Source organism: Tympanuchus pallidicinctus, unplaced genomic scaffold, assembly GCF_026119805.1.
Source record: "Tympanuchus pallidicinctus isolate F22 unplaced genomic scaffold, pur_lepc_1.0 scaffold21, whole genome shotgun sequence".
In the NCBI taxonomy this organism is placed as follows: Eukaryota; Metazoa; Chordata; class Aves; order Galliformes; family Phasianidae; genus Tympanuchus; species Tympanuchus pallidicinctus.
The window spans coordinates 4,763,786-4,786,833 of record NW_026294733.1 but is presented as its reverse complement, the minus strand read 5'-3'; the positions used below and the strand labels follow the sequence as shown (position 1 = coordinate 4,786,833).

At 51.0% G+C, this 23,048-nt stretch overlaps 1 protein-coding gene across 1 annotated transcript in view; it reads left to right on the top strand.

Moving 5' to 3' along the window:
* STK10 (serine/threonine kinase 10) overlaps positions 1–23,048 on the top strand; it is a 43,466-nt gene that overhangs the window by 5,762 nt on the left and 14,656 nt on the right. The window contains exons 2-5 of the mRNA XM_052685125.1: positions 5,107–5,271; positions 18,760–18,808; positions 20,430–20,579; positions 22,312–22,384. Coding sequence (XP_052541085.1) covers positions 5,107–5,271; positions 18,760–18,808; positions 20,430–20,579; positions 22,312–22,384 — 437 coding nt within the window. The remainder of the gene's footprint in view (positions 1–5,106; positions 5,272–18,759; positions 18,809–20,429; positions 20,580–22,311; positions 22,385–23,048) is intronic.

The following is a 23,048-nucleotide window of genomic DNA, read 5'->3' as shown; positions in this document are numbered from 1 at the left end:
CTCGTGTCCCTTCCAGCCTGGGACGTTCTGTATGTCTGTGATTCTCTGCCAGGCTCAGTGTTCTGGGGCTCCCCGCTGCCACAGCTGCACTGCTGCACCCACATCACTGCCAGCTCTGCTGCCTGGTACTCTTGGGTGGGGTGAATTCAGCATTTCCAAAACAGAAAAACCAAAGACACAATAATAATAATTTAAAGAGAGTTATTGCGGCAGACTGAAGTGGCTTTGTGAGGCTCATCGGACATGAAAGTAATTTCAGCTCCCATTGATTATTTGGCAATAATAGGAATACTGACTTGTGCCTGTCTGCTCTGTGTTTATTGATGCAGACAGCTCAGGCAGAGTTCATTGGAAGGCAATTAATCATTATGCTATCCCTGAGAAATACCTAATCGTTCAGTTGCTTCCGTACAAAGACACACAACAAGAATTTGCTGCGTGGAAAACCAAGGCAGAACCATCAATCCCCAAATACAGCATCCACTAGAAGGAGGCTGAGGAGGAGCTTCTCTCTCTTGGTTCCCCAGCTCAGTAATACCTGGGGCATCAACTTTCGCAGCACACAGGAGGGACAGAAACACGACTGCACATCATTGCAAACCAGCTCTGAAAGGGTGATCCCGGGCTCAGGAAGCTCCCAGGACACCACGCTGGTGAGCAGCACGGGCAGAACTCCTGTGGCACCACTTGGAGCACGCTGGCTGCCAGCTCCGTTCTTTGTCACTGGTGGGTGAGAGCTCACAGGGACAGTCCCTGTGCTTGCCATCAAGCACTCTGTGCCATGGCAGGGTGCTGCCTGAGGAAGGACAGAACAATCTGCCTTCCGGCAGCGAGTTCTTACAGAACTTTAAGTAGTTCCTGTGTTTGTCAGAGCCCAGGTTTCACAACAGGCTGAGTCATAGGCAGACCAAACAGCCCTTTGTATCACCTGAACAGCCACCTCTTACCCTTTACATCCTTGAAGTGGGCAGCACTTTCTCTATGCCTCTGCCTCCAAGGAATGGCAGTGCTTGTTCCCTGGTGTTCCCAGTGTGTTTGGGAGCAGCATGCCCCTCACCCATCTTTTTTCCAGAGGGCTGCAGCAAGATCCTTCCTTCCTTTTGCTTTATATCCCGCATGTTGGCTCCTGGCATGGCTTTCTGGAAGTGGTTTATTGGGTAACTTTTATTTGATTCATGTTCTCCTGTGAACTGCATGCCCCCCTGCTGTCTCTGCACAGACCTGTCAGCCTGTGTCTGCGCGATGCGTTGATTTGCAAAAAGGCACATAGGGCCAGAAGGGCATTTCGGGTTTTAAATGCCAGGACTGTAATGAATCCAGCTACAGCTCAGCAGCACATCCTGGGCGCTACGCTGGCAGCTGTCTGCTCTATATTTTGTGCTAATTAGCACTTCAGGGACAAATAATCCATGGCATTAAAATGCCCAGCAGTGGAAGAGATACATGGTGGAAGTGGATATTTTTTTTAATTTAACTATTTTTATTTTTGACTGACCAGCCATAGGTCACAGACTGGCATCAAACAGTTTCTGTTCTTGGGATCTCACCAGCTGGCTTCTTCTTTCTCTTCAGCCCACAAATTTCAGTGGAAAATCTGCTGGTCTGGGAAACACTAATTCATCAGAGTGTGCATTTTGGAGTATTTTGTGCAGGAAATGAAACTCTCTCTTCATCTTCACATTCTCTAGAGGTCATTTCAAATGCTGTGGCTGTCTAACAAACTCACTGCTGGTGAGTCAACCTAGGGTACTCCCGACTCATCCTGGCTTTCTTTTCCTCTCTATTACTGTTTTTAAATCCCAAAGAAATGAAAAGATAAAGAAAATAGCTATCGTGAGAGTTGTTCTCATTTCCCTTGCTGCAAAATAAGGGCTTCCACCTCATGGCAGCTCCTGATGGAGGTGAAGCTGTAGAGATGCAATCTTCCAGCTCTCAGAGAGCAAGCAGTGGATGCTGCCTTCCTGAGCCTGGCACTGTTTCCCCTTGCCCAGGTCAGCAGCTCACAGGCTGGAGGTGCAGGTTGCTTCTGTGTGACTGCTGGTTTGGCATTTTGAGGTTGGAACAATCTGTATTTTGCTTGGTGCTGATGTCTTGGAGCAGTTTATGACTTATTGCATGAGGACGAGTAGAAATCAGAAAAGGCCTTTAAGCGCTAAAGGATCGTTGCTTGTCTCAGATGTCTGAAAGTGGCTTGCAGAGATAGCAGTGTAAGCATTTGGCGTATTTAGCATCCAAACAAACCTTCCTGGAAGAACGTCTCTGTTTTAATATGCTGTATGCAGGAAAATACTAGCTGAGAAGCTGGAGGAAATTGCCAGATGTGAGTTACAGAGACCGCACAGCACGCTTAGCCAAAATTTGACATTGCCTGTACGCATCTGGCTGCTACAGTGCGGGGCTGTGTCACACACACTGCCTGCTGATGGGGGACAGCTGTCCCTCGCTGCTGCAGGGCTGGCACAGTGGGAGTGCAGAGGGCTGGGTTGGAGCTTGGCAAGATCGTGGGCAGCTTGGAAGGGGTCGGCAGTGCTGCCTGGTGGGGTGTGGGTGCTCATAGTGTGTGGGGAGCGGTCTCATCATCATGCTGGAGGGGCTTTGTTGTAGTGAAAGCCGACTTGTGCAGCTGGTGGGACTCCGTCCCTTGCAAAACTGCAACCCTCGTGTCTGCAGCAGCGGCCAGGAAACTGCTCTCATTCAAGTCAGTCCTTATTCCTGGGGAAGGGCAGCAGCTGATCATACTGTGGGCATCTGTAAGGTCCCAGAATTGCTGTTCTAACATGTAAGAGAACTCGTGGCCTGTGCCAAAGCCACATGGACCTCACGGCCCTTCCTGCTGGCCTTGTGCACCACATGGTGAGGCGCTGCGCAGGGCCAGGCGAGTCAAGGAGAAAACAACTCTTGCTCTGCGGTTCTGCCACCAGCAGCGTGACTTCACCCACTGCGTGTTTGGACCGAAGGCAAAGCGGTGTGCTAACAGGCTCATATCTGGAGAGGAAGCCGTATGTGGAGGTTGCTGGGCTACTCACCGTTAGTAACACGGGTAATGATGAATAAGATCAGATCGTGGACTGCGATTGCACCCCCGCCCACAGCCTGCTTTGCAGAACTGTGTCTTCCAGGTCTGTGTGCACAGCTTCTGCAACCACAGCCGTGTGCCAGCTGAGGCTGCAGGGGTGCAGGGACCGTGGGCACCACGTGTCTGCGGAGGGCGAGCAGCCTGGGCAGTCAGAGCCATTGCTCCCCTGGCAGTAGGCTGAGCCCCTGGGGCTCCGTGGGTGCCTTTAGGGCCCCTGAGTCCTGGTCTGAGCCCCGCTGGTGGGCCCATGCGGTAGCTGGCGTCCAAGGGAAGCCCCACCTTGTCTCACAATATTTACTTTCCCTCCTTGGCTCCCTCCCAGGGCAGTAAGTGCAGAGCAAACATGGTGGGGCACTTGGTATGGAGCTTGGGAAGCACCATGCATTCCCTGTGCTTGCTTCTGCCCCGGCACCTTGCCCCAGCCTGCCTGCTCTCCTCTGGTAGCTGCTGGCAACTTGAGACACAAATTGGAGGGGAAAAAATGCCCACAAACCCAACAAAAAACGATTTTCTTCTGAAACTAGCGTGAGCCACTGTCTTGCATTTGGGCAGCAGGCCCAGGTAGAAATGTGTTTGTCCCCAGTGGTAAAGACACACATGTTTGTGCCAACCAGTGTGAATTCAGCAGTCAGGACCTCCTTATTTTCCCTCTCTCCATTATATGGCTTTCCCCTCATTCTCTCCTCCTCCCACAGCCTGGCTGGTAATACACAGCAACATTCTCACCTAAGCCTTGTAAAACTCTTCAGTAGGGTTCATAGCGTTTACATTAGGAATTAATCCTGCTGTAAGCTCCCATGTAGGTTTTGCAGACACAGATACATAAACCACAAGGCAGTAAAAAAGGTCCCAACTGCTCCTTCAGCGTGAGCATCTCCAGCATGACTTCTGCCTTGGGAAGCAGTCGTTATCCTAGGAGGAGCAGCGTGGAGGAGGGACGAGGAGTAGAAAAGGGGATTGAGCTGAAGTCATGCTGCAAGAGCTCCCCTGTGTCAGTGGAGGAGCAGAGTGTGTGAGCTAATGGGGATTTCTCCTGTTCCTCAGCCTGCTGATTCAATGCACTTCTGGGAATGGCAGTCAGCTCCTGAGTCAGCTGCTCCATCTCGCCCCCTCACCCAGCCCGTGATGCTCTGATAGCAGAGTTCTTTGTACAGTCAGTCTTGCAAACACACCCTTTTTTGCATTTGGTTGCAAATTTTTGCGAAAGTTGTGTAAATTTCCAACTGCAAAGTGCTCATTGGCCGTGACAGTTTTGGGGGAAGCAAATGGACATCAGTGTTGCGTGGTGCCCCATGCTGCATTAGCAGCCTTCTTCTGGTGCATAGCATCTACAGGCACAGCAGTTCCTAGGCAGCTGTTGGTGCTCTCTTTCTAGGCAGTATTGCCAACCTTTAGAACAGCAGAGTTGTTCTCCCCTAGAAAGGAGAAGAAAGTCAGCAAGGTTTCCCAGGCAGCAGGACGAAGGTTTGGACACATTTCTATGTATTATGTGAAGCAAGTTGCAATAAACAGGTTAATGGGGCTGTATGAAATAGCGGGGCAGCCTGCTGAGAGTATTTCTCTTAGCGTGGTCTGAACAGTCACAGGTCTGAAGGTCACAGGAATGCTGGACAGTCTTCAGAAATCGAGACGCACCCTTCTTGGTGCTTTACCTGCTGAGGAGGACGTCCCAATGTTTCCACTACGCATTGCAGAAAACCGTCCCGGTGAGGAAGAGGAGTGTAGGGAGCGTGCTGAGTACTGTACTGTGAGTTTGGTTGGATTTTGGAGCTATCGCCTACAATAAGATCAGAGAACCTCTAGATTCTGAGATCTTCTTGCTTCCATATCTTCTCACACTACAAACAAATGGAGATATTTCCTTGTCAGTGTTGATCCTTTGTCTGAAGCTTTGCCCAGGCCTGAGGGAGCAGCAGTGCATCTGCAGGCTCCCATCCTTGTGTTACGGATGGTCCTGGAGGAGCAGGAGCTGTGCAGGCTCTGTGTGTTCCTCGCTATCCACACCTGCTCATGCTGGTTTTGTCTTGCAGGCTAAGAATAAGGAAACCGGTGCCTTAGCAGCTGCCAAAGTCATTGAAACAAAGAATGAAGATGAACTGGAGGATTACATGGTGGAAATTGAAATACTGGCAACCTGTGATCACCCGCACATCGTCAAGCTGCTGGGAGCCTTTTATTGGGAAGGCAAGCTGTGGGTAAGAGTTTCTCCTATGTGTGACCTGAATGATTGTACATTTCTAGCTTGGCAAAGAAGAAATGGGTAACTCACAGAGAAGCAGAACCTTTGGAGCACCTTTGAGCATCAGTGTGAATTAGAAATGACTTGCAGACTGTGCTCTGCTTGCTGGATTTTCCCCACTTTCTTCGACAGGCAAACTGTCATCTAACCAAAGCCGTTTATAAATAGCCCAGGGAAGATCAAGAGATCTTAAGCTGAAGTGAAACTCAGAGTTGTTAGATTTTTCACCTTTTGTAGCTTGAAAAGGTAGAAAATGCAGCACTGATGAGAGCCTCTCTTTTGTACCCACCCTCTCATTTGAAGGATCTGATGAAAGTGTAACCCCCTTTTTTTTGGCTCATCCGTTATTTCTGGCTCAGCGCACAAAAAAGCAGGTGGGCACAGGCAAAAGGACACCAAATGCAACCCAGCGGGCTGGTGCAAGGCCTGGACTAGCAACTTCCTGCATTGCTCTCCTTTAGTCCAGCTGGTACAGTCTCTACCCAGCCCCTCCTCCCCCACTCCTCTTTTTCTATTAATTCCTTAGTGCCAGAGGAAGGTTAGCATGGAAGGCACCTTCCCTGGACGTGAGCTGTACCTCGCTGCTTGTCCTGCCTGCCTGGAACCGAGGGCAGAGCCCAGGCTGAGCTGCAGATCTGCCACTGGAATAACACAGCTCATACCTTCTTTCCTTGGTTAAGCAATGCTGCAGAAATGCTCTTGCACTTCCTTCTGTGCTTCGAGGGAGAAGGTTTACGCGCTGTATTTAGATGGCTGCTAATCATGGTGCTGAGATGCTGGGCATATGGGAGAACAAAAGTAAATATGTGCTGTTCTAAGGAAGTGAAAGGCAAACATCTTTCCTAGGAGGGGACTCAGGATTTGGACAAGATTGCAATTGAAGCCACATAAATCCTGGCAAAACGAAACAAGCAAATGTATAACGAGCCGAGGTGAGAGGTGGTGCAGGCTTATATTGCACTGAGTTCTGCTTTTCCCTCCCTGATCTGCCTGTCCTGCACACGCTGGCCGGCCTCGCCAGCTCACTGAAATGTCAGCCCCCTCCCCTTTCCCTTCCACCTCCTTCCTGCAATAGGAAGCTTTGCCTTCCTTCCTGAAGGGAAAATGGATTGCAGATCTCTGCTCCGCTTTTGTCTACGAAGTGCTTTGTAATGTCATATGCTCGCCGACCTACTAAAATTAAACAGCCTCTTTGAATCTAATGGAACAAGAGCCTCCTGTATGAGGCTGTCCCGTGAGGGCAGACGTGACAGCCCTGGCCATTGTTTCGGAGAGAGGATCGTTCTCTTTATTTAATTATTTGAGTGGCATTTCCATTTCAGTGCTCAGGCCGTTCCTATTAATGTTGTAGTGTTTTTCTGGCTTTAGGGGAAGTAAATACGCCGGCCTGTTGGCCTGCTGGAAGGTTTCTAGTTGCTCTCAGGCTTTCTCTGAAGTCAGAGGTTTTTGCTTCTTGGTCGCCAGCCCTGTGGGGGAAAATCTGCAGCCATATATCAATGTCTCCTCATCTGGCCTTTTCCATCCCACCTCGATTTCCATCTGTGCAGTCACTTGAGCAATGCTTTCCTGGACCATTTGCCAGTGTTCCCTTTGCAGATGGGTGTGCAGACCCTGCTGTAGTTTAGGCTTCCCGTGGGTCTGTGTCCTATGGTTTGCTGTGCAGGGATGGCAGTGTTTGGGAAGGGGCAGGAGCTGTGGCACATCCTGGCTGCCAAAGCTCCAGACGTGCCCAGCCTCCCAGATGGCAGGAGTGCCTTGGTCTGGATAATTTATGGCTTGATCTGTGCCACAGGCAGTCTCAGCTGACAGTCCTGAGAGGTGCTCTTGCTTCATCAGTCTGTTGACTGATGTCTGACTCCTGAGTTTTGAGTTTACATGGAAAATATGAAAGGAAACCTGGCCTTCTTTGGCTGCCTGGACCCCAGAAGTTCTCTGTGCCAGGCAGGGCTTGGGGTCAGTGTGCTGTGGGTAACAGAAGGGGACATTCAGTTTTTGTGGGGCAAGAACCTTCCTGTGTGAAGGGAAGTGGTGTAGCTCGGCACAGCCTCATGTAAATACAGCTCTGAAATGAAGGCATAAACCAGCAGATTCCTCTTGCTTTTTGACCTGATCTGTACCATGCCGAACCAGCAGAACCCCAGTGCAAAAAACAGGCTGTGCATGGAGGGATTCGGCAACTCCCCAGGGATATGACTGGCGACAAGACAGCATCCAGCATGAAACTCCTTCCAGCATATAAACCCTTCGCAGGGATGCGGTGCCCTCGGCCACTGGGTGCTCTTCTGTCCCCTTCCTCCCCCACAGTCTGTTCTGTGCTCATGGCAGGGGCTGAGCAGCCTTGTGCTGGCTGAGAACAGCCCAGTGAGGCTTGCAAAACTGCAGTGCTGGGAGCTCTCGTGATTTTATTTTATTTTGATTATAAGCCCTGTGGCATTTGATGTTCTTTTGCATAAATCCCAGCTGCTGGAAATGGGGGCACCAAATGAAAGCTGAGAATCTCAAGCTATTAAAGAAAAAAAAGTCTGGTTGAAGTCCTTGTGGCTGTGTCACATTGTGTGTGTGAAGTGCGTTGTAGAAAATGGAAACACAGAGGCAGACACCCCCCACCCAACTTGTGTGCAACTTCAAAACAAGGTTTTTTTTAACATCATTTTGTCATTGCAAAATGGGACCAAGGTGTGGGTTTTGAATGCTTGGAATTAACGGTACTGAATTTGTGCTGATAATATTCCGTACATGGGAAAGGAAAAGAACAAACCTCGCGTGTTCGGTCCCTCTTGAGAGTTTGGGTTCTTTGTTATGTTGGTTTGTTTCTTTCTTTCCACAAGAACGCAGACTGAGACCTCAGAGGAAGGAAAGGCCCTTTGATCTGCTTGTGAGCATCTCTGCTGCTTCCGAGCGCCTCTTTGTGCAGACAGGAGCAAGAGGAGATGGGGAAGGGGATGGCTGAGGAGATCTGTGCTCCCAGGGCTCTGTGACGTCTCCACCAGCAGCATCCCTGCTGCAGAGCCTGTCGGGATGCTCCAGCACCCACGCTGTGGGGTGCTATGGCAAATAGTGTCATTTGGCCGCAGGCAGTTAATGTATGAATCCTCCAGTGGCTGCATGGCTTTTCTAATGAAGCACGGGGAAATTCTTTTTTCATCCCTACCCCTTTTCTATAAACTGTCACTGCTATTAGCAAACGGGCTTTTGAATGAACAAATGTTTCCTAGAGATCAAAGCAAACGGCTGTACCATGCAGGTAACCCTGCCTTGCCAGGGTGTTCTGAGGATGGTAAATTCGGTCAGCTCAGAGTTTCTCCTTGCTGGCCCCCTGTGAGGGTATGCAGCTTGCAGTTAGGCAACAGCTTTGTAGCCAGTCTTTGTACCTCTGTTAGGAAGGCATTTTGCATTTTCCGTGGGCAGGCCCTGACCTGTTCAGCCAGGGACTTTCTGGATTGTTACCCCTTTGATATGGATGTTGACTTGGGCATTCTTGAAAATCCTGTATTGTGAAGAGATGCTCATTATCCCATGCACTAGAATGCTGGGCTACAGAAAGCACCTCCAACTTGCAGATCTCTGAAGTTGAAGTACCTTTCCTTAAAAACAAACACAAAAGAAAGCTGATAGCAGTATTGGGTTCCTTAAGGCTCTCCTTGTCGGGGGTGGTTACAGCCCACAAGGAAGCAGAGCTGCGCTGCAGGCTGAGTGGCCTTTCCTAAAGATGTGGAGTTGTGAGTTCCCTCCTGTCCCCCTCCCTGCTCTGAGCCAGGCAGTGCTGTGCACAGCAATGGGGTCAGCACACTGCCAATGAGAGCTGGAGCTTTGGAGCTGCTGGCAGCTCTCTGGAAATCCTGTCCTGGGTAAAAGTGAGGCTTTCCCTTAATGCAAGGATTGACTTGAAATGGTTTTGATAAAGCACCAGGGATGACTTACACAGCAGGCTGATGACCATAGCAAAGCCAAGTTCAAGAGTACTTCTACAGGTAGCAACAAATTGGAAAAGAAGCCTTTGTGTCATCCTCTATAGAGGATAACGTGGCAAGAAAAGGTTAGTGAAGCACTAATAATGCCTTGTGATTACATCCCTTTGTCGTACATGCTGTGGAACACTTTCATAAAAGAGACTAAGTGTCATTATTCTGGTTATTAAAAGAGAGAGATGGGGCACAGACGGGAATTTGCCTAAAGTTTACCCAGCAGGTAAATGATACCTGGGAATGAGTCCTGAGTGCTGGATCCCAGTCCGGGGCTCTAACCATAAGGCCTTGGTTTTATAAAAGAAAGCAGCAGACAACAAGCCTGTAGGCAAATTCACTTTCAAAGCTTTTTATAACTTTGTTTAGGAATGAATCTCAATGAGCCACGTTCCCACTGGGCTGGCTTACCAAGGGAAATGCTAAGCAACTGTGTTTGCATTTAAATGAATATTTATGAACTACCTGTGTATAGGAGACAGCGCCTTGAAACACAGCTAAGCCCTGGAATGAGTGACAGACTGCAGTTTTAGACATCTTCTTTTTCATCAGATGTAGTCTGAAAGTCGTTATCTGTGAGGGAGGGATGTCGCTCTGCAGACCTTGTGGCCTCCAGGGGTTTCCATTGACTTCGAAGTCTGAAAGTCACGTAGCAATACCTTGTCCTGCGTGATGGATCTGGGCCTCTTCTGTTGTCATTGTGGGGATGGGCTGAGTGAAATACTGCTTGTTGCCAAAAGATCATCTTAGCTTATTGCTTATTTTAGCTATTTGTATTTTAAAAGGTTCTGTGCTTTTTGCAGCCCACCCAGTGCCAAATGCTGTTGGTCAGCAGGTTGAACTGAAAGTGCTGATTGAGTTGGTGAGAGACAGGGATCTCAGCCCCACTGCTCTGTGCCTGGGCAGACAGCCATCACCTCGGTGTGTTTTTCTTATTCCTATAGCCAGGGAGAGCAAAGTCAGGGACTGTGAATTCAGTGGATTGCCTATTCCTTTATTGAAAGAAATGAAATGCTCTATGTGGTGCCAGCAAGCGGAAGGATGCTCGTTGCAATGTCAAAACTCTGTGGGTATCCTAAACGTAGTTCTGACTTGCTCTACCAAAATTTCAGTAGCAGTGGAGATACTTCTGCTAGCCAGGGAGTGAGCGTTAGTTCAGGTAAATAGTTGATCATCTCAGAGTGATGCAGCTGTGACAGAACCCATCTGCAGTCTCCATGCAATCAGCAAGTCTCTGTGCTCGGGAGAAGTACGCTGTGCTCTATGACTTTGCTCTTGGTAACTCCATAGGACTTGGTTTCCTTACTTACTGCCCTGCCTCTTTCCCTCATTGCCTATGAAGACAGACCTTTTTTATTTCAAATATTTTAAAATATTTTTTCTGTAGGTTATTTTATTCAGAAGAGGGGAGGGAAAAAAAGGTTTATTATATTTAAAGCCTCTGAATGGTGTTCTTGTCTATAGGGAAAATTGGCAAGCTGAGAGCACTCTCTTACAGAGAGCTAATTATTTCACTTCCACCTACAGCATACTTGCTGTGTCAGGCAAGCTGCTGACATTTATTCTCCTCTGTGGCAGCAGTGGATTGTTCGATGGCACAGCCAGCACATGGTATGCAGGGTAGTGTGATGCTGGGCTTCTGTGGGCGCTCGTCCACCCGTGGCAACTGGGCATGGCTCGTGAGCAACCCTTCTGTGCTGTTCCCCTCTTTCTTACGGCCCTTTGGCATGTGAGAGGCATTAAGCCTGGGGGAGGAGAGTGGGGGGAAGGTACTGCATTAAGCAGGCAAAGCGATGTGGCCCACTGCCTTGCTCACTTTGCAGTTGAAGCTGGAGCCTTGGGCTTCAGGCTGGCTGCAACAGCAGGATCCTTAGTGTGGTTGTAAACAAAGCTGTGATGTAAAGGAGATGAGGATAGATGAGACCAAACAACGTTTAAAAACCACACATCCCCCTGTGCAGTTGGAAGAGGCAGATTGTGTGCAGGACTCCACCACAGCGCTGTTTGGCTCCCTGCCCTTGTCCCCTCTTCCAGCCAGCAGATCTGTGTAACTGCAGTGTTAACCAGCAGAACTTGGGTTCAGATGTCAACCAGACGGAGGAAAGGACATGCCCCTTGACAGAGTCTAAATGTGGTTTCTGTGCCTAAATATATCACTTTGTTCTTTCCATCGATGGAGCACAGCTCTGTCCTGTGGGGTTTGTGTTGGTTGCAGCTCAAGCTCCTTGTTTGTACTCGGAGGTTTGTGTTCATCCCAAGCTTTTGCTGCAGCCATGTGGATGGGCTCAGCCGATCAGGGGGTGCATCAGCTGAAGGGGCAGTGGATGGCGCACTGGTAAGGGTGACCTCCACCCTGCTGTGTTGCACTGCGAGGCACGAGGCATCGCTGCTTGCCCTGGAGCCAGTGACAGGGCACTGTGCTGTGACCTGTGGCAGTGTGGCCCTGATGAGGTTCACTTGCTGCCAGTCTGCCCTGAACAATGAGCTGGAGGCAAGATGTGCTCTCTGCATGCTGCAGGTGGAGGTTGTGCTGGCACCCTGGGGACAGAAGCAGGCTGTCCTTGTGTTCTGGCTGGCTGTACCATGGTCAGAGCCTTTGCTTTTCTGAGGTCTTGATCTGTCATTTGTCTGGGTGGCTTTTGGGCAGGTGACCACTGATGTTCTTCTTGCTTCATCCTGTATTTGCTGCTACAAGTGTGTCTGGACCAAGCTTGTTCCCTCCACATTTCCTGCAGATCTTGGTCCCCATCCAGATGCTTCTGACCCCCCTTGGTGCTGCAATTTGTGCAGTTTGAGAACACAGCTATATCTTATCTCTTTTAATTTTCTCTGCAGTGTGTTATAAGGTGAGTGGCAATGTAGGATGGCTCAGAAAGCTAGAATTCAGGACCCAGTGAATGTCATGGGTAACAGAACAGGAATCATTCTGCTCCTCTGGAAGCAGCCCTGAGGGCAGCAGGATGATGCCTTTCTGGATTGCTCCATCTAGCTGCTGAGTTGAGACCAAAAGCCCTGGAGACTGTCTGGGCCCTCTGCTTGCCCTACTGCTGGAGAACTGGGGAAGAGCCCATCTCATCCAGGTGCCAGGAGGACAGGCTACTGAGCCATCACTCCTTGAGTCTGTCACAGACAGAGGAAGTCTAGACTGCTTCCTCCTGTCCCTTCTGCCGCTCTTCACCACCTTCATGCCAGGAGAATCATCCGTTGTGGAGGGTGAAACAGTGCCAGTGCTGACAGCATGGGGAGACTCTGGGAAACCCAAGCTGGATTCACTGAAGGGAGTCTCTGTCCCACTCTGAACCCAGGAACTGTTTTTGGAGGTCTGAGTGGCTCACAGGGGGGCTCTGTTCCCCAGGTGGGCTCCAATGCATGGCTGGGTGGGACAAGGTCTCAACTACATGTTTACTCTGCAGGCTGGAGACGGGAAAGGAAGGCACTGGAGGCTGTGATGCCCTTTCTGAGGGCAGAAGGGTGATGCTAGGCTTCAGGGCCAAAGCCTTCACTGTTGTGGTGCAGCACTTGTCCAGCTGAGCAGGGCTAGGGGTTCTGCAGACACCCACCTCATGCGTGTCCCCAGCCTGTCCTGCTGAGCATGATCTGGCAGCAAGGGGAGAAGGCTCTGCAGCTGCAGAGGCTGTTGCTTAATGCGTGTTCTGTTGAAATGCAGGCGGTGGTACGTGCCTTGTGGTTTTAACCCGAGGTGATGCTGCTGAGGAGTGCCCCTGCTGAAGGGGAAGAGGACCAAGACTTCCCTCTCTGGGCATTCCCCACACAGAAGAGAGGGGCCAGCTCTCACTGCAGGCTGAAAAGCAGTTCAGTGATGTGGGGTGTCTGCCCCTTCCTTCTTTCTCTCCCTCCTCCCCCAGGGCAGCTGGACCCAGCACAAAAGCTGAGCGGGGCTGCGTACCCCGTGCTTCTGCATGAACATGGGAACCATGACTGTCAGCTAGATGTGCTGGGAGGAAAGAGGGATCAGCACAACTGGAAGCATCGGAGCTTTGTTCATCGTGAGCCCTTTAGCAGTCCTGCACCATCCTCCTCACCCATCCTTTGTGTTGGGCAGCTCAGCTCATTTGCAGTGCCAGGAGTGCCTGGAGGCAAATGGGGCCTCTGACTCGCTCTTTTTCTTTTTCTTTTCTTTTTTTTTTTTACATGTCTTTGTTTTTTTTCTTCCCCTCTTGTTCTATTTTGCTGAATGTGAAGGATTTCTGGTGACCTGGTCTGTCTCCACCCACTGCCATTTGCTGTTTCTTCCGCTTTTCTGGAAGTGGGTGGGGGATGCCAGCAAAGCCCCGTGCTGGCCGAGGGCTGCTGTGCAGCATTACCTGCATCTGCTCATCCCCATCCTTGTGCCTCTCCCTCCTAAACAGACGGGGTACTGCACAAGAAAGCTCTGGGAAAACGGATATAAATGAGTGCTATGAACTGCAACATCCCTGTGGGAGCTCTGAGCCTGCTCTGCATACTGGAGCAAGGGGGGGAGGGGAGGGAGGGGAGGGAGGAAGGTGTAAGGCTGTGATCGCTGTGAATGTGGCAACCTGAAAAGCATTCTGCTTTAACAGAGCACAGTTTACTCTCCCACATGTGCTTTTCTAATTTCCCGATAGCGGGACAAGGCAGGAGAGCCGACGGCTGTGCAAGAGGGTGCAAGAGCTCACTGCTGTGGTGATGAAGAGCTGAGCAGCCCCAGCAGCATGGCAGAGCCACAGCAGCGCGTGGTGATGGGGCAGTGCAGGCACAGGATGCTGTGGGTTACCCGCTCCCCAGCAACAGGCTGTACAAGCCAGATGAAACCCTTCACCGCAGATAGAGAGAGGAAATTGCTGAAGTTTTGAAGCAGTTTCATGGCCAAGCATTGTGAACTGGGGACGGATGGGTCCTGGGGACGCCTGCTGGCACACAGGGCTGTGAAGGGAGGTGGGCTGCTATGGAGCAGTCAGGCTGCTCCATGTGCCACTGCAAAAGCAACATCACGGCAAGAGCTCCAGTGCTTTAGGAGTGAACACGCTGTGTCAGAATGCTCCTCCAGTTCAGAGGAACCCAGTGTCCTCGTGCAGCCCAGTGTTCTGGTGGGAAAAGCCTGCCCAGGGCCCCCGCTGCCTCGAGGAGCTGCCCACAGCTTTACCAGCTTTTTTTTTTTTTTTTTTTTTTTTTTTCCTTTTCTTTTTGTCTGCCTGGAAGAGGCTTTTCTCCAGTGCTTTTGCAGAAGGGAACAGTTGATGGGCCTCTGCCCTCTGACATGCCAGTTGGGTGAGTAACAAGTTGGCTGAGCTGAGGGTGTGTGCTCTTAATTGGGTTTCAGTTAGAAATCTCAGCGTAAGTTCAGGGACATCAGCTGTTCCACCCCAGGCGACTATCTGCTGTTTGGTGAAATACCTTTTGAGATAAGATTTGGTTTTGTTTTTGTTGTTGGTTTTTGTTTTTTTTTTCAATTCTTTTTCTCACAGTGTTGAAAGTTCCTGCATGCACCCAGCACAGAGCCAGGCCTGCCTGGGCGAGAGGAGCAAGCTCTGTTGTCCCCAGGAGGACAGCAGCATCTATAAGTGTGTGTGATTTAGGTCAAAAGTGGCTTCAACAAATGTGCATGTATTTATTCTCCTGGGGAACACCGTAATTGCTGAGCGTGGCACTCAGGCTTCAGTTTGTGGTGTCTATAACCTAGGTGCCCATATCCATCCTGTGCGTGTCCCTCGCATGTCCCATTGGGCTGCAGAGCAGGCAGGTCCCTTGGCTGAGCTGTCAGCAAGGGCTGCTGGGCTCTGGCTGCGTGGGAAGGGCTGCTGTGTTTTTCAGTGTCAGGAGCTAACAGCGAATATCTGCACGTGCTTGTGAGATGTAATTGCAGCTGCCTTTGGGCTCATAAATGCACTTAGGGCATTTTCATTTTATATACAAACTGCTTTGGAGCAGAGGGAGGGCTGGTGCTGCTGCCACTTCTCCTCCGCAGCGGGCAGGCTGAGCAGGCAGTGAGGAAGCCCCTGGCTTTCTTGCATGGAGTAAGTCATTACAAACAGGATGTTTGTCCCGGGCTGCTCGCTGGAAACCCTGCAGCTGGCTGTAGGACACTGGGCAGGGGATTACGCACCCAGCACAGATACTTTGAGGGAGCTGCTTATAGAATGCCTACATGGAGCTGCAGTGTGATTCACAGATACACAGGACTATGTTTGGGCTGTGTGAGGCTGCTGAGGATCAGCAGCAAGCCCCATCCTCAGCCTCACCCATCAGCTGAGGAAAACTGAGCACAGAGCAGGCATCAGCTTAGCACAGAGCAAAGAGGCAAAGGGCAGCTCGAGATCAGCTGTGCTGATAGCGAGGTCATGGATTCAGCCCTGCCTTGGAGAGGCGTAGACAAAGGTAAGTAAGGTATTGTCTGCCTGTGAATCAAGGAATGTAACAACAGTCCCAAGCAAAGCATTAACCAGTAAGTCACAGCCCTTGGGTACACCTCCCTGTTGTATGGGCTCTTTGCCAGCAGGACTTCTGTTGTTTTTTTTCACTCCTCCAAGCTCCTTCTTCTTTGCAGCCAGAACAATGAGGTGCCCATGTTGAGGAAAGTCCTGGACTGCTTCCCTGCCTGCTCCCAGCCACATAAGTACCGGCACAGCCCCCAGCCTCCTGCTGCCCTCAGCCCAAGTGCTTGCATGCAGAGAAGTCTACATGCTCCTGACACCAGGCCTGTGTTCCTACCTGGCTTGATGGTGAAACTTTTTTTAAGCTGGCCCTGCTCCTGGAAGGAAGATTTGTACGTGTGGTGTATGAGCTGTGGGATTAGGAGTTGGATTTATTCAAGTCAGGATTTCTGGGCTGAAATGAGCCCATTAGGGTTTTTTGGATGTTCAGACTATATAACCACACCCGTAATTATTATTTGGCATCTCTGCCCTTGTTGAAAATGCATATTTTAGAATTTCATATATTTTCCATATTCCCAGTGGCTGGCTTGCTGCCTGCTGTGCCTGTGTAAGCACAGACATTCATGCTGTTTCAGAGGTAGTATTTCCCTAATATTCTTATTGCTAGTCTGTGAACCAGAATGAAACCCAATAGAAATGCCCTACAGCCCACGCTGACCCAGAGCGGGGTCTGTCATGCTCTGCCCTTCCCCATGGAGCAACTCTCCCTGGAGCACATCCAGCTGTGCCAGTGGTGCATGCAGTGCCTGTGCCCTGGGGCAGGGATCCCAAGGTTATGCCCACCAGGTTTGGCTCTCACCAAGCCCTCTGCTTTCCTCTCAGATTCAAAATAGGTTCCTTGGGCTGGAGGCTCTTTAGCGGGAGCTTCAGGAAATGCCAGGCGCAAAGAAGTGTGAAGCTGTTTGTTGGGCATAAGCACCCGTGTCACCTGCATGCTGCATTAGCAGCTGATTTGAATTGGGCTGCTGGAAGTTTTGGGATTCCTGAGACTGCTCAGAGCCAGGAGCTGAGCCTGGTGGTACCGGGGGGTTTCTCATCAGGTCTCCTCTACTGACTGAACCTGAGGGTTGAACTCGGAGACTCCCTATCTTTGGGCAGGTGATTCCCAAGGCTCCTGGCTCCAGTAGGAAAGGATTGCTCATGTGGGATGAGCAGAACCACAGCTGTGATTCAGTGATGAGACAGGTTAATCTGTGCAGGCAGGTTTCATGCCAGTCAGTGACGTGAAGTGATGCTCGCACTTACAGGTCTGAGCTGCATTTCAGTGATGATGGAGATCACCATGCAGAAGCAGTGGCAGGAGGTAACTTCTGCCTTTGCTAGTGAAGTGCTGATGCTATGGTTAATGGTACAAACTCAAGTAAGAAGAAGTGTGATAAAATCCCCCTTTAGTGTGAGGGGGCTCTGCTGGCCCACTGTCTTCCTCCCTGCCAGCCTTGTGCTCAACTCTGAGTCAGCACAGATTTGTTCTCCTGGTTTTCAAATCATATGAGTGTCTTCCCAATTGCTTCTCCCCATCTGCCGCTTCCCCAGCTTGCTCAAAACACTTCCCCCCCCTCCTGGCCTCTGGTTATTCTTCTCTGCTTCCTCCAACTGTGCCTGCGTAATGCTGCCCAACCTGTCTGTGTTTCTCCCAGCATTGTCTCCCCTCTCACTCTTGGACCAGGGCCGATTCTCACGGCGCACTCGGAGGCGTGCTGCATCTCAGTGTGGGTCCCCTCTCCAGGACAAAGCAGCCATGACTTCCACCAGGGTCCAAGTTAGGAAATAACATACGCTGTGTCCTTGTGTAGGAAGCGCAGAATGAAGGGCTGGGCTCTCAGCTGTGGCCGCAGACCTCGGACCATGGGGCAGAGGGAGACTGAACCTCCTCCTCTTGGATGGAGCAGCGCTGAGCGACGTGAACTTCCTATGAAGGGCAGTTTCAGCTCAGGGAGCTGTGCTGGAAAACACTGCCTGCAATGTGCTCAGTCCTTGTCCTCAGAGTAAACTCTGGCATATTGCCTCTCGGGCATGTCACCCTGCATTGCTCTAGCAAGGAGTAGAAGAGCTTGTTGGGGCACTAGGCTGTGAAGTGTCTCTTGTCCTTCTTAACCCTGGCTGCTTGAAATTTTTTGTTTGCTTATCTAAGCAGCCCCATCTGCCTTGAACACAAGCAAGGAGCTGGGGTCAGCACCAGGCTGTCCCCAAAGAAGGTTCCAGAGGCAGGGGACGAGGGCATGTGCTCCCTGCAGGCTGTGCATCTGTGGGCTGAGGTTTAGTGGTGCTGGACTGTGCACGTGGCGCTGTGTCCTGTATCTTGCATCCCATGGGACTTGCATCCCCAGTGCCTGCAACGTTTTCAAGTGCATTGTGCCATGTTTAATGCCTGGTGGATGCAGCCCTGTGGGGCAGGCAGGGGGAGAAGAGGGGCAGGCAGCAGTGGAACGTGGGAGATGGGCCGGGTTCTGCTCGTGTCCCTGGGATACAAACAGCAACAATCTGGCAAATGCACTCAACCTCTTTGCTCACATATTTTTCCCTCAAATTGCTCGAAGTCAAGAGAGCAATGAACTACTGAGTAATGGGAGGTTGAAAGACCCAACTAGCCCTTCCCATCCCTTCCAAACAAAATCCTGCCTGATTTCTCCCCACCACGTCAGCTCCCAGCTATGACAGCTATCTCATCCTGTTGGCAAGGCCACGTCTCTGGAGCAGCCTTGGCTCCAAAAGGCAATGGAAAAAGATGTAAACAAACACGGGGAGCGGAGCTGAGGCTGTCGGCTGTGGCTGGGCCTGCAGGTAGGGCTGGGGGCTGTGAGCTGCGGGATGGGGCTGTGCTCAGCTCCTGGGGTGCTGCGGGATCCGCCTGCAGCACTGGGGCTGTGGTTCATGGTGGGGATGTGCCCTGGGGAGGGCTGGAGCCTCAGCATTGCCATGAGGGTACGGGAAGGTGCCTGTGTGGTGTGAGCTTTGTTGTGCAGGAAGTGGCAAAATGAACGCTTCGTTTTTCTTCACCCCTACCCCGCAGGCTTGTCTTGGTGGCACACAGAGCTGACTGTAATTCCTCTCTCTTTGTTTCCCCAGATCATGATCGAGTTTTGCCCAGGCGGGGCGGTGGATGCCACCATGCTGGGTGAGTGCCTGGCCCTGGGGGGGTCCCAACTGCGTGGTGCCATCAGGAGCCCTGCTCTCCTGCTGTTGCTCCTCTCCCATGAGTTTGCCTATTCTCCTACCTGGAGCACAAGGTGTGGCAGCCCCTGGGTGTTTCCCAAGCTACTTTTGATGTCCTTTTGTGATTTAAATGCTGCGGGGAACAGCAGATCACAAGACATGTGGGAGAAGGCAGTCTGACTGAAGTGCTTTAAATATTTATCTGCTTGGGGCAGGGGTGCTGGTTCCCACAGCTTCCCCGAGAGGGCTGAGATGCTTCATCTGGGCTCGTAGTGGTGGATCTCTCAGGGTCTCCTCGCTGACTTCTCCGTATGGTATCAGTCATCTGGAAAACAGCCCAAGCATCCAAATAAACTGCAGTTTGTAGCGATTCCTGGAATCTTCCCGTTTTTAATTCCTCCCTTCTGCATAGTACCACTGGGACTGGGAGTGTGCGAGCATACCTCAAAACCATCCCAGGGCTGTAGGGACACAGGGAGCTGTAGTCCCCTCCACAAGGCCAACCTGCACTATTCCGTTTTGAAGCTTAGACAATTCCAAAAGCTTTGCTTTCTTTTTAGTTCCAAAATTTGCACAAAACTGTTGCCCACAGCAGTGTTCAAAGCTTTTCTTTTGCCATACGCTCCAAGGAGAGGGCTAAGGCAGTTGCTGGGGTCCACCCGTCAGCCCCCACCCCAGCCAGACTGGAGCTGGCTCGTGCTTGCTCTGTTTTCAGCGTGCTCTGTTGTGCACCCAGCTGTAGTGCAGAGGGGGGAACATGCATCGCAGAGAGCTTGCAAAGAGAGAGAGTGTGACCAGGCCGATGCTGACCATCTGGAGGCCGGACGATTTGCAGAGCTGCTGCTTTGGAAAGTGGTCTCAGATGGCGAAGGCAATCAGGAAGAACTTAGTAGGGTGATCGTGCCAGTAGTTGCACGTCCCCCTGTCCAGAAGCAGGGACAGATGCTGGGGTGTGAGCTGCTGCTACTGTAAGAAAAACAGCTTAGACCAGTGCTCATCATTCCCTCATTGGAGTGGCAGTGTCCCCCTACTCAATGCTGTGGGCAGGGGCATACTGCATTGCTGTGATAGAGGGCAGCTTCTGGGGAGATGGGCTGACAGCAGGGCTGTGCACAGAACTAAGAAGTGTTCGTGCTTGCATTTAGCCCTGCTGCCACCTGCAGCTGAGTTCAACTCTTTGCTCCCTGCAGCATCATCCTCTAGTGTTCCCATGCCAGGTGAAACTCAGCTTGTCTTCAGTGACCCAGTTCCCAAACAGACACGGAGCTGTTTTCCAATCATGCAGGAACCTTGTTGTGCAGCAGCCCCTGCAGCCTCACCTGCCTCCCCATCGTCCACTGCTCCCAGACCAGGCAGCTCAGCTGCACACCCTGGGAGTGAGCCATGGGTCAGGAGCTCCAAGCTGAGTGCTGGCTTGGAGAACAAATTACCCTAATAAGCTAATTTGCATTGGTCTCCTGCTGCTTTGACACATGGACAGTGCTTTTTAAATGGCCTGACAGGATTGTCTATGCCTTACTGAGGCTCAGGGAGAACACAGCTCGAATCCCTGCCCTGTTTAACAGCCCTTTCTCCCCTCACAGAGCTGGACCGGGGCCTGACTGAACCCCAGATCCAAGTGATTTGCCGCCAGATGCTGGAAGCTCTCCACTACCTTCACAGCAAGAAAATCATCCACCGGGACCTGAAGGCTGGCAATGTGCTCCTTACACAGGATGGGGACATCAAGTTGGGTGAGCACAGAGTCTGCGTGGGTGCTCGCTCTGCCATGGTGCTGCTTCTGTTAGTTCTGCATACGGAGGCTGCTGTGGTGCTGTGTTTCAGTCTAACATGATTGGGATTGCTGGATGCTCTCTTATGTCAGTTGCATGTATGGGAGCAAGACTGGGGTGGTGTGCACGTTTTGTTGCCCTGCTTCTCTGCTGACCGATGAGGTTAGGGAGGAAAAGATGGGGGAAGACTTTCTGTTACACAGTGGGGCAAAACCACCATCAAACTGTGTGTTGTGCTTAGCTGAGGAGTTCTCTCAGTATCTGCTGCAAATAGAAATCTGGTGTTTTCTGTAACCTGGTGGGGGGTTAAAGATTACATTGGGAAGGAAGTGGTTGAGAAGCATTGCTGCCTGGTCCTGAGCAGGTGTCTGTGGTCAGCTCTCAAACATGGTGGCTGCAGATGGGCTGCTGGGAGCGGAGGTGAGGAAGGGGTGCCTTCCTTCTTGGGGGTCTCAGCCTGTATGTACCCCATGTGTTGGCATCAGGAAATGGCTACAGTGAATGTCCCCAAGGCCAGCTGAGTGCAGCACCTTTTGGTGGAGGGTGCAGCACTGCAGGGGCTCTACGCTAATCTATGAGAGTAGCATGGAGCAGTGAGACCCCCAGCTCATGCCAAGCCAGAGACCTGATGGATTTTCCTTTCATGAATTTTGTTTAATCGTGTTTTGAAGTTGATTTCTAAGCACTTTGGCCTGCTGAGCATCCTGTAAAGGGTGCCAGTTGGCAGGGCTGGGAGCTGAAGGAATTCATCTTATCTCCAGAGCAGGTCTGGTGGTGACAGGGTGAGTTGTGCCAAAGAGAGGCTTTGCCAATTCACTATAGGTCTGAGTTAAATTGGTGTCCAACTAATTGCTGGAGGATGAGAAGGCAGCCTTCTCATTGGATCCTGTTTGGAAAGGTGCAGATCCCTTCTAGACCCTGCCAGGAGGGTGCCAGCAGCTGTGGGTGCTCATGGAATGTGTCTGTGGGCACCAGTGGAGACCCAGGAATGGCCCATTAAATGAGAACCCATGCGTAGGCAGCCCAGGATGCTGGAGACCTTCCGTGACCATGTACTGTGCTCTAGCATGAGAGGTGCTCTGCTGCCTTGAGACCTACGGTTAGGGATGTTTTGGGCCCAGACTGTGGATGGACAGCAGCTCCTCTGAATGTCATCACTGCCATCTTGGAGAGAAAAGGCACCTGGGGTGGATTCAGTGCCTCCATCAAGTCTGACTGGGTTGGCTTGGCTTGGCTTCAGCAGCTGTTTGTGGGCCAGAGTCATGGAATGGTGTAATACAGTGGCTGTTGTGTACAGGACTGTAAAGGAGACAAAGAATACAACAGTGCTTTGTCTTTTGGGGAGTAAAATGAGACTCTTTGCTATGAAAAAGCAGTGTTAAGAGAAATTTGTCATGGAGCTGCTTTTGTTTGTTTGTGGAAAAGATCTCAACTTCCCTCTAAATACGTAAGGTTTGGGTTACAGCAGGGGTGACTTGTTCTGTGTATGTCAGACATGGGAGGGAGAGGTCCCTGGTGGTTGTGTACCCAAAAGCAAACTTAATTTCTGATGCTCAGTGTAGTGGAAACAGCACGTTGTATCATGTTCTTTCTTTAAATGTGTTTGCTTTTAAGTCTGTGTTTCAGCCAAGTGTGCTAATTCAGAAGGGTCTTTCAGTTCTCCTGCAGCATCTAATGTTACTGCTCTTTGCAGCTGACTTTGGTGTGTCTGCCAAAAATGTGAAAACCTTGCAGAAGCGAGACTCCTTCATTGGGACCCCTTACTGGTGAGTGACCTGATGAGGTAGAAATCCTGTCTTTAAGGTGCACATGATGGCTTCATGCGTCTGAAAATGAGACTTGCTCAGAAACATGGAGCTGGTGGTATTTGCATGTTTTGTCCATATTGTCCTACGAAGGATTTTAACAAGGAGTCTGGGCCATCACTGGCGTGTGCAAGGGTTCTCCTTTCCTGAAGGGAGCCATGAGGACCATCAGTGGCACGGAGCACTGCACAGTGTCACAGTGCCTCGCAGTGCTGTCGTGCTGCAGGCTCAGAGGAGTGAGGTACACACATGTGCTCGTGTGTGTGCTCTGGCTGCTCCCCTCTGCCTGGGTGGTAGAGCGTGCTTTGAAGCAGCTCCAAGCACATGAGCGCAACTCCTCGCTCCAGAAATGCAACCTCTAAATCACCCAACTTGCTGAAGGAATGGAGACTGCGAGTATTAATTTATTGTCTGCAGCAGCATCCGTGCCAGATGTCAATGGCCTGGGGGTTTTCGTGGGTTGCCTGGGCTGTCTCAGCTGTTCTGCAGAAGAGGGAGGAGCATGACCCTTAGACAAGATGCTGCTCCCAAACCCAGAGCTGGGAAGGAAGGCCATTTTTGTGTGTGTGTGTGTGCCGTGCTATAGATTATTTTAAGCATTTTTAATCTCTGCTAAGAGGCTCCT